The sequence below is a fragment of the Ovis canadensis genome, chromosome 2 (genome assembly GCF_042477335.2).
Source record: "Ovis canadensis isolate MfBH-ARS-UI-01 breed Bighorn chromosome 2, ARS-UI_OviCan_v2, whole genome shotgun sequence".
In the NCBI taxonomy this organism is placed as follows: domain Eukaryota; kingdom Metazoa; phylum Chordata; class Mammalia; order Artiodactyla; family Bovidae; genus Ovis; species Ovis canadensis.
In genome coordinates this window covers 105029756-105045764 of record NC_091246.1, presented here as the reverse complement: position 1 = coordinate 105045764, position 16009 = coordinate 105029756, and the positions used below count along the sequence as shown (strand labels likewise).

Genomic DNA, 16009 nt, shown 5'->3' with positions numbered 1-16009 from the left:
GCCAGAACACATCAGCTGATGCTGAGGGTGCAGTCTGACTCCTGGACATATACCCCGAGAAAACCATGATTCAAAAAGACACATGCACCCCAATGTTCATCATAGCACTACTTACAACAGCCAAGTCAGGGGACAACCTAAATGCCCATTGACGGATGAATGGATAAAGAAAATGTAGTACAAATATATAATGGCACACTACTCAGCCATAAAGAGGGACGGAATTGGGTCATTTGTCGAGACATGGATGGACCTAGAGACTGTCACACAGAGTGAAGTAAGTCTGAAAGAGAAAAACAAATATCGCACATATGTGGAATCTGAAAAGCGGTACAGATGAACCTTTTTGCAGGCCGTGAATAGAGACACAGATGTAGAGACTAGACGTGTGGATTCGGGATGGGGAAAGGTAGGGCGGGATGAATAAGGAGATCAGGATTTACTCTAGACACTACCATGTGTAAAACCTAGAGCTAGTGGGATGCTGCGGCAGAGCCCAGGGAGCTCAGCTCCGAGCTCTGTGATGACCTGGAGGGGTGGGTGGGAGGGAGGTTCAAGAAGGAGGGGATATATGTATATATAGCTGATTCACTTCATTATACAGCAGAAACTAACACAACACTGTAAAGCAATCACACTCCAATTAAAACAAATAATGTCTCTGACACAAGGTCACAGTGAGGCTGACAGATGCTACATGTGAAACCGCTGAGATTTCTGTTCCTTCCTCTGCAGCAGGTGCAGCCTCCCAGGAAATGTTCCAGTGGCACCTTGATTTCTGGCGGGCTGACCGGTTCAGCCCCACCTGGCGGTCTCAGCATCATGGGCTGTATTAACTCAGTGTCTCCCCCACCCCTAGTCATTCGCGGAAGTCCTCACCCCCAGGACCCCAGAATAGGCCTGTGCTTGGAGACAGGGTCTTTACAGAGGTAATTAAGTTTAAATGAGGTCATGAGGGTGGCCCTAATCGGCTATGACTGATGTGTTTACAAGAAGAGATTAGGGCACAGACACACACAAGAAAGGCCACGTGCGGTATATAGTGAGGAGATGGCCATCGGCAAAGCCCGAGAGGCCTTGGAAGAGCGCAGGCTTGCTCACCCCTCGATGCTGGACTTCCAACCTCCAGAACTAGAGAAAATACACTTCTGTCGTTGAAGCCGCCCAGTGTGGGGAACTTTGTTACAGTAGTCTGAGCAAATGAATACACTCAGGGGAAGATCTCTGGGATAGAGCTGCCCTTTGGTAGGGAGTTTGAGATGGACATGTACACACTGCTGTATTTAAAATGGATAACCAACAAGAACTTAGCGTATATAGCACAGGGAACTCTGCTCAACATTACGTGGCAGCCTGGATGGGAGGGGGGTTGAGGGGGAAAGGATACATGTGTATGTATGTCTGAGTCCCTTCCCCGTACACTTGAAACTGTCACAACATTGTTAATTGACTGTATGCCAATACAAAATAAAAAGTTAAAAAAAAAGAAGAGTTGCCTCTTTGCCCCAAGAGATGGTCTCCTAAGATCTCAATTAGTGCCCTCTGTGGGAACGTCCATTCTCCATCAGCAAAGTTGTCTCCAAGGGTTTAGTCCGAGGGGTGTGGTGTTTGGGCTGCCCAGGAGAAAGCCGCTAGACTGACAGGCTCTCAGGAAGGCAGGGGGCACCTACTCTCTGCGGCGCTGGTCCTGAGTCACTGGAGGTTCCCCCACGTGGGCGGATGCTCAGGGGCTGGCGGGGTGGCTCCTGGGCATGGCTGTAAGTGCGCTGGGAGGAAGCATTCATGCAGGGAGCTTGGGGGAGTCGTTGCCCCCTCCCGCCATCCTGCAGCTGCCTGGATGACATTTCCTGGAGAGTCAGGAGTGGCCGTGGGTGGGATCACAGATGCCGGGGCCATGGACAGTTCACTGGACCCTTGCCTGGTCACCTCTTGCCTCCACTGACTGGTCGTCAAGGCCCACTGCCTCCCAGACTCATGACTTGGGGACCAGGTCAGCAGGAAAGAGGTGTTCCCCAGCCCAGATGTGCAGAGGAGGCCAGTGCTCACCAGACGCTGATGATGCCAAGAGGCAGAAGCTGCAAAGTGGCTCCAGGGGTGCTGGGCAGGTGTCCCCAGGTCCCGGGTGAGCTCAGGTGCCTCCAGCCCTCAGTTCCCCGTGGAGCGAAGCCTGAGTCGAAGGAGGCTGCTCCCTGCTCCCCCCCTCTGCTGCTATGGACCCACTGGAGTTAGGAAGCTTGGGGTCTCCCCAGCACCCTGCATCTCTGCAGCTCCCTGAGGTCCCCAAATGCCCCAGTATCTCTCCCCACTCCTCTCCTGGAGCTGAGGTAGAGTGCGCAAAATCTGCCACTTCCTGCGGTTTCCTCCCACCAGGCCGGAGCTGGCAGGCTTCTGTCCCTCTGCGCTGAGAGCGGTGACTTCACCCTGGGCCCCAAGGACATAGCAGGATAGGATCTGCCTGGGGCTTCCCGGAGCCTGGTTGAGGAGGGGCCAACACAAGGACTCTTTCTTCTGGCTTGGAGCTGAGACCCGAACATGCCGGTGAGCCGTTTGCCGGAGCGGAATCAGCCTCTGCTTTTGAATAAAGGGCCACCCTTTCCCTCTCGGTTCTGGGGCCCCGATTGGGCCTGGAGATAAGCTGAGCTGGCGGCCAGCCTGGCGGAGCTCTGAATCACTGTTGTGCAAACATGACCCTCCTTAGAGGCTGCCGGCCAACTTTGTTACCTTGTCTGCAAACAGAACTCAACCACCACAGCCCCGGATTAACTAAACAAAAACAAACAAAAAAAATCACCCTCAGAGAAGCTACCTTCCAAGAAGAGTGACAGCCCAGTGTGGACTTTAGCCGAAACAGAAGCTTGAAGGTGAGCTGATAGCCAGTGAGAACCCTGGCTGTTGGCATCTCACACCCACAACCTGTGATGGGTGGGCCAGGCCTGCGGGCAGGAGGCAGGCAGGAGATGAGATGAGGCAGGAGGTGAGAAGGACTATGGCTCATTTGGAATCTGATCTGCCTGCCCCTCAAGGCCTGGGTCCCCTAACAAGGGGAATGAGTGCTGAGTACTGGGGTCTCCTCGCCTGTGTGCCGCGGGCAGGGCAGCTGTCTCACAGGCCAGTCTGGACCTCCCTTCCCCCGGCCCCTGACTTGAACCCAGCTGCAGCCCTGCCTGCAGGGAAGGAGGAGACAAGATATGGGCCAGGCAGCAAGCCCCCCACTCTCAGGGGTGGGGATGGGGGGAAGCGTGCAGCAACTTCTGGTCCCAGACCACCAGTCTCTGCTGTGTGACCCGCTTCACCTCCACGCCTGGTTGGGGGGCTGGCCTTTGCCAAGCACTTCCTGTCTGCACGCTATCATCCTCTGCAGGCCTGTGTCTTTTTCCAACCCGACTGTGAGTTGGAACTCTTATGGCCCTCGTTTTAGAGGTTAGGAACTGCAAGCCCAGAGAGGTAAACTGATGCTTTCAAGGCTGCACAGCAATACATGCTGGAGATGGGCTTGAGCCCAGGTCTACGGACTGGAGAGTTCTGTGCCTCCTGGTTCTGCTGCGCGGCCTTTGGCCAGGCCCAGACTGGGCCTGGAGCTGATGCAGAGTGAGAAGGAGTGCCCTGGGGTGGAAGGCACTCCCAGCTTCGGAGGATTGAGGTGCTTGTTCATGCCCTTGAGTGTCCTGGGATGGGGTTCTGGGAGGCAGTACGTATGGACATAGCTGATGTCTGGGCTGGCCTGGCTGCCTTCTGGAGTGGCAGATATTGTCTGGTTGGTGCTGTGGCAGGGCTCGAGGGCTTGGGCCCAGCTCAGGAGGCAGAGTTGTAGGGTGGCTCCCACCTGTGGGGTTCCCTGCTGCAGCCCACTGTCTGCACCCTCCAAGCCCGGAGCCAGCCAAGTCGACACTCCTGGCGGGTCAGTTCCCCGGGGCCGTCTTTTCTGCCTCCTTCCTTGCACCCCCACTTCAGGGGTGAGTCTGCTGTTTGCTTTACCTCAGGTCCTCTGCCCATTGTCCTGCCCCTTTTCTTCTGATGCATCTGAGGAGAAAGGGTCTCGGGACCATCTCTGTTGCTCCTGAGAAAGGGCTGATGACTTCGGTATGTTTGGAGGCTGATGAGAAGCAGGTTCCGCATGAAGCATACCTGGCTGCGCTTGATCAGGCCATCTCAGAATCACATCACCCACCTCGAGTCTCTGGGTCTTTGTCCCTGTGGTCCCTCCTGAAAATAAGAGCCAGTCCTCACCGAGCCCCTCCATGTACCAAGAGCCATGCTGGGGGCTTCATCTTCATAACCTCAGTCCTACAAATTGGGTGCTCTTTTTCGTTTTTTCCCTTTTGATGTGTAATCAGAGGTTCAGTGGTGGTGTGGCTGCCTAGGACCACACGTCCTACAAGGGACTGAACTAGGATTTGAGTCTTCCGTCTGGGCTCGGAGCCTCCAGGTGAATTATAGCTTCAACGAGTCCAATTTCAGGCACTGGGAGCCCTCCCAAGAGCGTGTTCCTACTTGATATTTGTAACAACCAAGTTTCACAAACTTTGAGCAGATTTAAAAGTAAGAGGAAGATCTTGTAAGCTGGATGTCCCAGGATCAAGATTTAAAAGCTGCCAGAAGGAGGAAAAGATGGGTCAACAGTGACAAATGGAATCAGTGGGGATGACTGTAAAGTCCTGCATGTGCATTCCATATCGCCAAGTGCAAGGGCAGGATGGGGAACACGACTATGGGCGGTGCACTGCCTGCCCACTATGACTGTGACATTGATGCTGACAAAGTAAATGTGCCCATAAGCTATAGAAACAGGAGCATTGCCACCAGGATAAGGGAGACGATAAAATCCCTCATCACTGCACCGGTCAAACGCCGGTTGTATTGTGTTGGGATCTGGATGCCGTATTTTGAGAATGACATTAACAAACACAAGGATGCTCAGAGAAGAGCAGCAAGAGAGGGGCCAGGATGAAGAGGTGGGGTAGAGGAAGGAAAGTGAAAGTGTTAGTCACTCAGTCCTGTCCAACTCTTTGTGACCCCATGGACTGTAGTCCACCAGGCTCCTCTGTCCATGGAATTCTCCAGGTAAGAATACTAGAGTGGGTAGCCATTCCCTTCTCCAGGGGATCTTCCTAACCCACGGATCAAACCCAGGTCTCCTGCATTGCAGGAAGATTCTTTACCATCTGAGACACCGGGGACACCCATGGGGTGGAAGGGTCTATAGAAATGACATCGTGGTAAGAATGATAAAAATGATAAAATGCACTTGGAGTTGTCCAGTCTACATGTGAAGACACGATGATCAGAGTATATGAAGGCCATTAAGTATTTGCAGGGCCCACCCACTGCTTCTAGAGGACAGGCTTTGGGCATGTGAGTATTAATAGAAGGTGTCTGAGGAGGGTGTAACTAGATATGAGGGGGAATTTCTAATAATGAGAGTGGCTGTTCAAAGGAATGAACTTCCTCAGAAGGAAGGAGCTCCCTGTTGCTTTACAGTGCCATCAGAAGCTAGGAAAGCCTTGCTGGCTTGTTGAGGGGGAGTCCCTTCCATAGAGGGAGTTGAGTTTTCTGATCGCTAAGTCTCCTAGTAACTCTGAGGTTTAGGAGTCTAGAGACATAGATAGATCGTGTATTGGCAAGGTATACATTAGCCAGAAATACTGCAAGCGCCAGAGTGATCTAATCTCCTCGGTTTGAAGTCGGGTTTGCATCATCATCGGCTGTTTCTCAAGGGCTCAGCCTGTGGAAGGCTCTGATGGAAACTTGAAAGAGCCCGAGTTCCCACCTGCTTGGGGCTGACATTCTTCTCCTGCTCATCACTGTTTGTTCTGGCCTTGAGCCACGGCAGAGCTCAAACCACAAGGCTGAACCTGGTACCCAGGCATCGCTGTGAGCAGCGGGGAGGGGGATCCAGAGGGATGCCAGGAAGGCTCCAAAGGGCGGGGGGTTGTCTGCGGTGGGATGAAATTTCCTAAGGATCCCTGAAACCAGCCCCTGAGCGCTGCACGTCTTGCTTCAGCCTTTGGGCTGTGATCACTGGGTTGGCATGCTGGCCTGGAGGACAGACATGGAAGGGTGCCCACCTGAGAGCCCCAGAAATAAAAAGAAAGGGCTGCATCAAGTGCAGGTAAGATATTCCATAGGAACACTGAGTGGCTTGAAGTAGAGGAGTGATGGGATTTTATTTGTGTCTGAAAAGAATCACGGTGCGGTTTGGTGAACGGATGCACGATGTGAAAGCAGTGAACTGGTTGAGAGATGGAGATAGGTTAGGAAGGCTGGTGGACAAGGAGGCGGTGAAAAGAGGCTAGGACTGGATGCTGAGGTGCAAGACATCCTTCAGTAGGTGAATGGACACATCAGCTGTGATACATCCAGACAATGGAATATTATTCAGTCCTTAAATGAACTATCCTGCCATGTAAAGACATGGAAGAAACTAAAACGCGTATTACTTGTGAAAGTTGTCAATCTGAAAAGGCGACAGACTGTAGGATTCCAGCTAAATGACAAAAGGCAAAACCTACAGAGGCAGAGGAAACATCTACTTTCTCCTGGTTGAGGGGGAGGGAAGGAGGATGATTCAACCTGGAGAATTCCTAGGGTAGTGAGAGCTTTCTCTATGATACCGCAATGATAGATACTTGCCACGACACATCGGTCAAAACCCGAGAATGCATAACACCAGTTCAGTTCAGTTCAGTTGCTCAGTTGTGTCTGACTCTTTGCGGCCCCATGAACCACAGCACGCCAGGCCTCCCTGTCCATCACCAACTCCCGGAGTCCACCCAAACCCATGTCCATTGAGTCGGTGATACCATCCAACCATCTCATCCTCTGTCATCCCCTTCTCTTCCTGCCTTCAATCTTTCTAGCATCAGGGTCTTTTCAAATGAGTCGGTTCTTCGCATCAAGTGGCCAAAGTATTGGAGTTTCAGCTTCAACATCAGTCCTTCCAATGAACACCCAGGACTGATCTCCTTTAGGATGGACTGGTTGGATCTCCTTGCAGTCCAAGGGACTCTCAAGAGTCTTCTCCAACACCACAGTTCAAAAGCATCAGTTCTTGGGGGCTCAGCTTTCTTCACAGTCCAACTCTCACATCCACACATGACCACTGGAAAAACCATAGCCTTGACTAGACAGAACTTTGTTGGCAAAGTAACGTCTCTGCTTTTTAATATGCTATCTAGGTTGGTCATAACTTTCCTTCCAAGCAGTAAGCGTTTTTTAATTTGATTGCTGCAATCACCATCTGCAGTGATTTTGGAGCCCAGAAAAATAAAGTCAGCCACTGTTTCCACTGTTTCCCCATCTATTTGCCATGAAGTGTGGGATCAGATGCCATGATCTTAGTTTTCTGAATGTTCAGCTTTAAGCCAACTTTTTCACTCTCCTCTTTCACTTTCATCAAGAGGCTCTTTAGTTCTTCACTTTCTGCCACAAGGGTAGTGTCATCTGCATATCTGAATTTCATCAAATCCTGAAAGATGATGCTGTGAAAGTGCTGCACTCAATATGCCAGCAAATTTGGAAAACTCAGCAGTAGCCACAGGACTGGAAAAGGTCAGTTTTCATTCCAATCCCAAAGAAAGACAATGCCAAAGAATGCTCAAACTACCGCACATTTCCCTCATCTCACACGTTAGTAAAGTGTGAGAAATTCTCCAAGCCAGGCTTCAGCAATACGTGAACCATGAACTTCCTGATGTTCAAGCTGGTTTTAGAAAAGGCAGAGGAATGAGAGATCAAATTGCCATTATCTGCTGGATCACTGGAAAAGCAAGAGAGTTCCAGAAAAACATCTATTTCTGCTTTATTGACTATGCCAAAGCCTTTGACTGTGTGGATCACAATAAACTGGAAAATTCTTCAAGAGATGGGAATACCAGACCACCTGACTTGCCTCTTGAGAAATCTGTATGCAGGTCAGGAAGCAACAGTTAGAGCTAGACATGGAACAACAGACTGGTTCCAAATAGGAAAAGGAGTACGTCAAGGCTGTGTATTGTTACCCTGCTTATTTAACTTCTATGCAGAGTACATCATGAGAAGCGCTGGGCTGGAGGAAGCACAAGCTGGAATCAAGATTGCCGGGAGAAATAACACCAGGTGCGAACCGCAATGTAAAGTATGAACTTGAGTGATAATCACGTGTCAATGTCAGTTCATCAATTAGAACACATGTACCCTCTCTGGAGGGGGGTGTTGATAATGGGAAATGCTGTGAGTGTGGGTTGGGGAAGGCAGGGTTTCTGTGGGGAATCTCTGTACCTTCTGCTCTATTTTACTGGGAACATAAAACTACTCTAAAAGAAAGTCTATTAAAAAATAGTACAACCTGAAATCATAAAAATCCTAAAAGAAAACAGGTGAAAGCTCCTTGACATTAATCTTAACAAATAATTTTTGGGGTATGACACCAAAAGTAAAGGCAACAAGAGCAAAAACCAACAAGGGGGACTACATCAAACTGAAAGCTTCTGCACGGTAAAAGAAATGACCAACAAAATGAAAAGGGCCACCTAAAGAGACTTCCCTGATGGTCCAGTGGTTAAGACTTTGTGCTTTCAATGCAGGGGGCATGGGTTTGATTCCTGGCTGGGGAACTAAGATCAGCCAAAAAAAAAAAAAAAAAAGCCAATATCATCACAATAAATATTTAAATAAATAAAAGCAACCTACAGAATAGGAAAAATATTTGCAAATCATATGTCTGATAAGGAGTTAGTACCCGAAATATATTGAGAAATCATACAATTCAACAGTAAACACTCAAATAATCCAAGTAAAAATGGGGAAAGTACTTGAATATACTTTTTCCCAAAGAAAACATACAGGTGGACGACAGGTACATGAACAGATGTTCAGCATACCTACCATCAGTCAGTTCAGTCAGTTCAGTTGCTCAGTCGTGTCCCACTCTTTGCAACCCCATGAACCACAGCACACCAGGCCTCCCTGTCCATCACCAACTCCTGGAGTTTACTCAAACTCATGTCCACTGAGTCGGTGATGCCATCCAACCATTTCATCCTCTGTCCCCTTCTCTTCCCACCTTCAATCTTTCCAGCATGAGGGTCTTTTCAAATGAGTCAGTTCTTCACATCAGGTGACCAAAGTATTGGAGTTTCAGCTTCAGCATCAGTTCTTCCAATGAACACCCAGGAGTGATTTCATTTAGGATGGATTGGTTGGATCTCCTTGCAGTCCAAGGGACTCTCGAGAGTCTCCTCCAACACCACAATTCAAAAGCATCAATTCTTCAGCACTCAGCTTTCTTTATAGTCCAACTCTCACATCCATACAAAACTACTGGAAAAACCATAGCTTTGACAAGATGGACTTTTGTTGACAAAGTAATGTCTCTGCTTTTTAATATGCTATCTAGGTTGGTCATAACTTTTCTTCCAAAGAGCAAATGTCTTTTAATTTCATGGCTGCAGTCACCATCTGCAGTGATTTTGGAGCCCCCCAAAATAAAGTCAGCCACTGTGTCCACTGTTTCCCCATCTATTTGTCATGAAGTGATGGGACCAGATGCCATGATCTTAGTTTCCTGAACATTGAGCTTTAAGTCAACTTTTTCACTCTCCTCTTTCACTTTCATCAAGAGGCTCTTTAGTTCTTCCTCTATTTCTGCCATAAAGGTGGTGTCATCTGCATATGTGAGGTTAGTGATATTTCTCCTGACAATCTTGATTCCAGCATGAGCTTCCTCCAGCCCAGCGTTTCTCATGATGTACTCTGCATAGAAGTTAAATAAGCAGGGTGGCAATATACACCCTTGACGTACTGCTTTCCTGATTTGGAAGCAGTCCGTTTTCCATGTCCAGTTCTAACTGTTGCTTCTTGACCAGCATATACATTTCTCAGGAGGCAGGTCAGGTGGTCTGGTATCCCCATCTCTTGAAGAATTTTCCAGAGTTTGTTGTGATCTACACAGTCAAAGGCTTTGGCATAGTTAATAAAGCAGAAATAGATGTTTTTCTGGAGCTCTCTTGCTTTTTTCATGATCCAATGGATGTTGACAATTAGATCTCTGGTTCCTCTGCCTTTTCTAAAACCAGGTTGAACACCTGGAATTTCTTGATTCATGTACTGTTGAAGCCTGGCTTGAAGAATTTTGAGCATTACTTCACTAGCGTGTGAGCTGAGTGCAATTGTGCGGTAGTTTGAGCATTCTTTGGCATTGCCTTTCTTTGGGATTGAAATGAAAACTGACATTTTCCACTCCCGTGCCCACTGCTGAGTTTTCCAAATTTGCTGGCATATTGAGTGCAGCACTTTCACAGCACCATCTTTCAGGAGCTGAAATAGCTCAACTGGGATTCCATCACCTCCTCTATCTTTGGTAGTGATGCTTCCTAAGGCCCACTTGACTTCACATTCCAGGATGTCTGGCTCTAGGTGAGTGATCACACCATTGTGATTATCTGGGTCATGAAGATGTTTTTGTATGCTTCTTCTGTGTATTCTTGTCTATCTTCTGCTTCTCTTAGGTGCATATCATTTCTGTCCTTTATTGTGCCCATATTTGCATGAAATGTTCCCTTGGTATCTCTAATTTTCTTGAAGAGATCTCTAGTGTTTCCCATTCTACTATTTTCCTCTATTTCTTTGCATTGATCACTGAGGAAGGCTTTCTTATTGCTCCTGTTATTCCTTGGAACTCTGCATTCAAATGTGGGTATCTTTCTTTTTCTCCTTTGCTTTTCGCTTCTCTTCTTTTCACAGCTATTGATAAGGCCTCCTCAGACAGCCATTTTGCTTTTTTGCATTTCTTTTTCTTGGGGATGGTCTTGATCCCTGTCTCCTGTACAATGTCACGAACCTCCATCCATAGTTCTTCAGGTACTCTGTCTATCAGATCTAATCCCTTGAATCTATTCTTCAACAAAGTACAAATAAAGGTACCACATGATACAGTGGTCCCATTTCTGGGTACATAGTCAAAGGAAATGAAATCACTCTCGAAGAGATATCTGACCCCCATGTTTGCTGTGGGCTTCCCTGGTGGCTCAGATGGTAAAGAAGCTGCCTGCAATGCAGGAGACCTGGGTTCAATTCCTGGATCAGGAAGATCCCCTGGAGAAGGGAATGACTACCCACTCCAATATTCTTGCCTGGAAAATTCTGCAGAATCACCTGGTGGGCTACCGTCCATGGGGTAGCAAAGAGTTGGACATGATTGAGTGACTAACACTAACACATATTCGCTGCGGCATTATTCACAGTAGCCAAGATACAGAAATAACCCATGCATCACATGGCAGACAAATAGATAAAGAAAATGTGACTATACACTATATATATGTGGGTGTATATACATATTTGCATACATAGGTATACACGCGTGCACACACATAGACGAATATCATTCAGCCATAAAAGAAGGAGACCATAGCATCTGTAACAACGTGATGAGCTTTGAGGTCATTATGTGTCAAGTGAGAAAAGTCGGAGAAAGACAAATACGGTGATTTCACTTACATGTGGAATCAAAAAGGCCCTGAACTTCATCATGGAAATCGTAAAGGTAAGTGGTTGCCAGAAGCCATGGGTTGGCGCATGGGTGAAATAGGTGGAGGTGGCCCAAGGTACAAACGTCCAGTTGTAAGATAACTCAGACCTGAGGGTATAATGTAAACCATGAGGACTATAATGAACAACATCATATTGTGTATTGGAACGTTGCCAAGAGAGTAGACCTTAAAAATTCTCATCCCAGGAAAAAAAACTAGGTGAGGTGGTGTTCATTAAACTTATTATGCTAATTGTTTCACAATATATACGTCTATCAAACCATGTTGCATACCTTATACAATATTGTATGTCAATTATAGCTCAATGAAGCTAGAAAAAACTAGTACAAAGAAAAATTTCCTGAACTGCTTAAAGAACAAGTGATCCACTTAATGCCCCATCAACCAGGCTCTTTTTGTGTCCATTTCCTACACAAGGACATTCACAACCACCACCACCAGAGTCCAGAGATCACCCTCAGCACAACACTAGTGTCCAACACCCAGACCTGACCCAAGGTTCTCCAGTTGTCCCTGTGACATTTTTTACAGCAAAAGGACTCAAATCGGGTCCACCTGTCACGTTTAGTGGACATGTGCCCCAGTGTCTTTCAGTTCAGAGCAGTTCCTCTGTCTTGCCTTGGTTCTCATGCCCTCTGTGCTTTGAAGCTTATGGGAGAGAGACTTTGTGTAGTGCTCTTAATTGGAAGTGTTTTCCTGATAATGTCAGGCTCTCTGTCTCTGCTAGAACATCACAGAAGGATGCTGGCTGCTTCTTTTGCATCCCATTGGGTGGCTCGATAATCTGTGTCCTCTTACTGATGGAACATTGATTAAGGAGGTGTCCACCAGGCTCCCTCACCCTAAAAGTATTCTTTTCCCCTTTGCCATCAGTAATGACGTTGTGGGGAGACTTCCTCAGAGTAATATCCTATTTCCCATCGAGCATTCAGCCACTGGCTTTAGCACCTACTGATGATTCTTGGTTGAATATTACTACAGCGGTGGTTATGGAGGGGATGCTCCATGTACCTGCTTAATGAATGAATCTGCATCTCAGACGAGGAGTGGGACATTGTGGCCACACTGCCTCGCGCTGTGGATCACAGTGAGAGATGCTTACCCTCTTCTTCTGAAGCCCAGCACAGGGTAGGGGTGGGAGAGATGCTCTTTCCACAACCTGACTCTGGTTCCCCCATCCCTGCCAGCAAGCTGACATCTGTAGAGGATTCCTCCAAGACATTCAGCAGAGCAAAAACGGACGCTGGGAACAATTTGCAGTCTCTCGGGAATACAATGGAAATTCAGTGAAGGCTTTTAAGCAGAATAGTGACACATTTAAGTTAAGCAAGACCAAAACAAAAATTCTGAGTTATTATTATTCCTTCTCTCTTTTCTAAAACAAAAATTGACTTCTCTTGGACCCTACTCTCAACTAGCTGCCCCAGAGAGATAGGTTTAATGATGAAGTTCATTGTTGTTGTTTATTTGCTAAGTTGTAACTGACTCTTTGCAACCCCATGGACTGTAGCCCACCAGGCTCCTCTGTCCATGGGATTTCCCAGGCAAGAATACTGGACTGGCTTGAAACTTCCGTCTGCAGAAGTCTTCCCAACTCAAGGATCGAACCTGTGTCTCTTATGTCTCTTGCATTGGCAGGTGGATTCTTTACCACTGAGCCTCCTGGGAAACCCAATGTAGTTCATACTAAAGTGTAAATGACTGACCGAAAAAACAAACACCCCTGGTTGTTTTGTGAATAGCTTGGCGTGGGGCAAGAGTTCCTACAAAAGCGATCAGGACCAAGACTCAGCAAGGACATTCTATTTGTTCCACTTTCCAGAAAGTCTGTACAGGGCCCTCTTTTGGGCCATATGAAGAGGCTAAATGCCAGGGAAAGAAAGCAAGTAGCTCCAGACTCTTTGGAGGGCCGCTATGGCTGTGAGCCCTCCCCAGGCCTCACTGACTCCTGCCCTGTACCTTTGGTTTCCTTGAGCAGCTCTTCCGTGAACTTGACCACCTGCGCCACCTCCCCCCATGGGAAGCCTTTGCCCACAGCGAAGATGATGCTTTCATAGAGGGTGTCCAGCAGGATGCTTCTGCGGGAGTCCCTGAGCTCGTCAAACTCTTCCCAGTTCAGCAGTCTCCGCAGGTGCTCCCGACCTTCTGGTTTCTGCAGAGTGTGATATGAGGGGTGGAGGGTGAGACCGAGGAATCGGGACATCATCATCACTGGGAATCCATGCTGCACCCCCAGATCCTGAAAAGTGACCAGGACTAGGGGTACACTTGGGCAGAATTAGTCTTTCATTTCTGGACAGCTTTCCCTCACCTTTCTAGCCCTGCTCCTTCCTCTGGGAGTTTTCATCCTAGCAGCTGCAGCTCCAGGTTTCTACCCCACCAGCAGCCCTCAAGTTCTGAATTAGTATGATCCTCTTCCCTCAAACAAAATTTGACTTCCCTCTGAGACTGCTCTGGAGATAGTGATGTGACCCTGAAATTCATACTAAAGTGTAAATGACTAGCCAAGAAGAAGCTGGATGAAGCAATGCTTCAGCAGAAGGAATGCATCTTGCTTGGTGAAGCTAGGACATCAAGACTGGTTAAGGCACCTTTCAGTCCTTTCTTTAGGTTAGAATTCATTTTACTTGAGAGTTCACCTGGCCTTTCTAGAAAGTTTCTTAGAGATCACCAACACATGTAGGAGAATCAAGTCCCTTTCAATCAGGGAGTAAGAAAAGGTGTGGCATGAATGAGGATTCACTGAACACAGGAGTGTTGCTCCCCTGTGGGCAGGAGAGTGGGGAAGTGATGGCAGACAGTGCTTGAGGGAAGCCCAGAGCCTTGTCTCAGCCCCGGGGAATCCTCTCCCCTCCCCCACAGCCCTTGTGGACCCCTAGGTCAGCATCTGAAAGGACAGCTGGCTGGAAAATCCAGGAAAGATGATGAAAGCACCCGTCCTGGGCCGGGGAAGGAAGCCTCAGCCTGGGGCGCCTTGCCCGCTGCCTCTCATCAGCTCGAGACTGCCGGTCAGAGGCTGACCTGTGCATGCCGCTGGCCCGGGGTGGTCTTGCCTGAGTTCTACGGCAGAGCCTCTGTGGACGGACTGGAGGCCCAGGCCCTGCAGGCTAGATTCTCCTCCGTCCACAGGTGTTCACATTGCTCATGTATTTTGGCCTCAGAAACGATTCTGAGCAACCGGTGAAATCTGCCCCCTTCTCTGCCCCAAAGACACAGACCACCCCCCAGCCCCCACCACACCCACAACCACACACATATTCCCTCCACACATTGGCCTACGATCCTGACGGGCTCACAGGGCCCGAGGGCTCTGGTGAAGGTGGCACCCCTGTGACGGGCTGCAGGGGCCTCCCAGGCCCTCCCTGGACTGTAGGCGGGCACAGCACCTCCACGCCCACCTCCTCTGTCCTTCCACGTAGGCTCTGCTGCATCAGGGGCTGTCACCGCAGGCCTGGAAGACAGCCCTCCAGCTCCAAAGACTGGGCCAACTTTGGCCTGGCACACACCTGGCACGCACATTCCCTGGGCACACACCCGCCTGTCTCGGGCCTCCGAGCTGACACGCGGGGACAGGAGAGCTGTCCAGGGGTCCCTGGGAGGACACCCCTCCCTCTTAGACCAATCGGAGCACACGCTGTCTTAAAAGTCGTGTGTTCTCTTCACCTGAAGTTGGAAGACTTTTTCCACTCCCTGGGCTGTTAAGAGTGCCATGGCCCTGCATCCGGTTGCTAGGAGACCTAGCCAGGACTGCCTTGGAGCTTCGGGAACGCCGGGCTGAGGATGCCTGCTTTGTGAGGTCATGAAGACCCACCTGGGGGTGGCCCTCCCAGCTTCCCTCTCTGGTCCCTATTCTCCAGCGGGCTCTGGGTCTCAGCCCCCAACAGCTGCTCAGAGACCTGGAGCCCTTTCCTATTTCTAGCCTCGCTCCTTGAAAGTTGTTCTCCTTCAGGCAGGGAGCCTTCTCAGGCTTTCCTGTACACATACACATGGCCCCTCAGGTGCTACATCTTTCTAACCCAAGCCCGCCTTTTCTCCTTCCTTCCATAGTCGGGGATTTTTCTCCATGGAGAAGCTGGTTTCCTCACCGACTCCTCGTCCCTCCAGGATCTGGTTTCTACCTGCTTCTGCACTGGCCAGTGGAATTGTGGCTTCAGTTTTGTGCAACCCAGTTTTGGGTACAGAAAACAGCTCCGTAAGGGTGTCCCTGTGTACTGCCCAAACACCCCACATGTGGAGACCCGTGGGGATCCAGTCTCTTTTCTGGTTAGCCTCGCCCCGCTCTCTCCTGGAAGCCCAGCTGGTGACCCGCAGGTTGAGTCCTGCTCCCTGCTGCCCCCGCCTCCCTGCCTGTAAGCCCTGACTCCGTGCACAGGAGCGTCCTGGGGAAAGCCTGGGATGCTGTGGGGAGTTGGTGGTTGAGCCCTCGGGTCCTGGGGCCACCCCCACTGGTACCTGCCCAGTTCCCTTGGCTCTTTGGGGGC

At 49.2% G+C, this 16009-nt stretch overlaps 1 protein-coding gene across 1 annotated transcript in view; it reads right to left on the bottom strand.

The window, feature by feature from the left end:
• The window catches only part of C2H8orf74 (chromosome 2 C8orf74 homolog), a 28831-nt gene extending 13592 nt beyond the window's left edge, over nucleotides 1–15239 (bottom strand). The window contains exons 1-2 of the mRNA XM_069579439.1: nucleotides 15192–15239; nucleotides 13488–13680 (exon numbers count right to left, since the gene is read on the bottom strand). Coding sequence (XP_069435540.1) covers nucleotides 13488–13680; nucleotides 15192–15239 — 241 coding nt within the window. The remainder of the gene's footprint in view (nucleotides 1–13487; nucleotides 13681–15191) is intronic.
• Nucleotides 15240–16009: the final 770 nt, after the last annotated feature.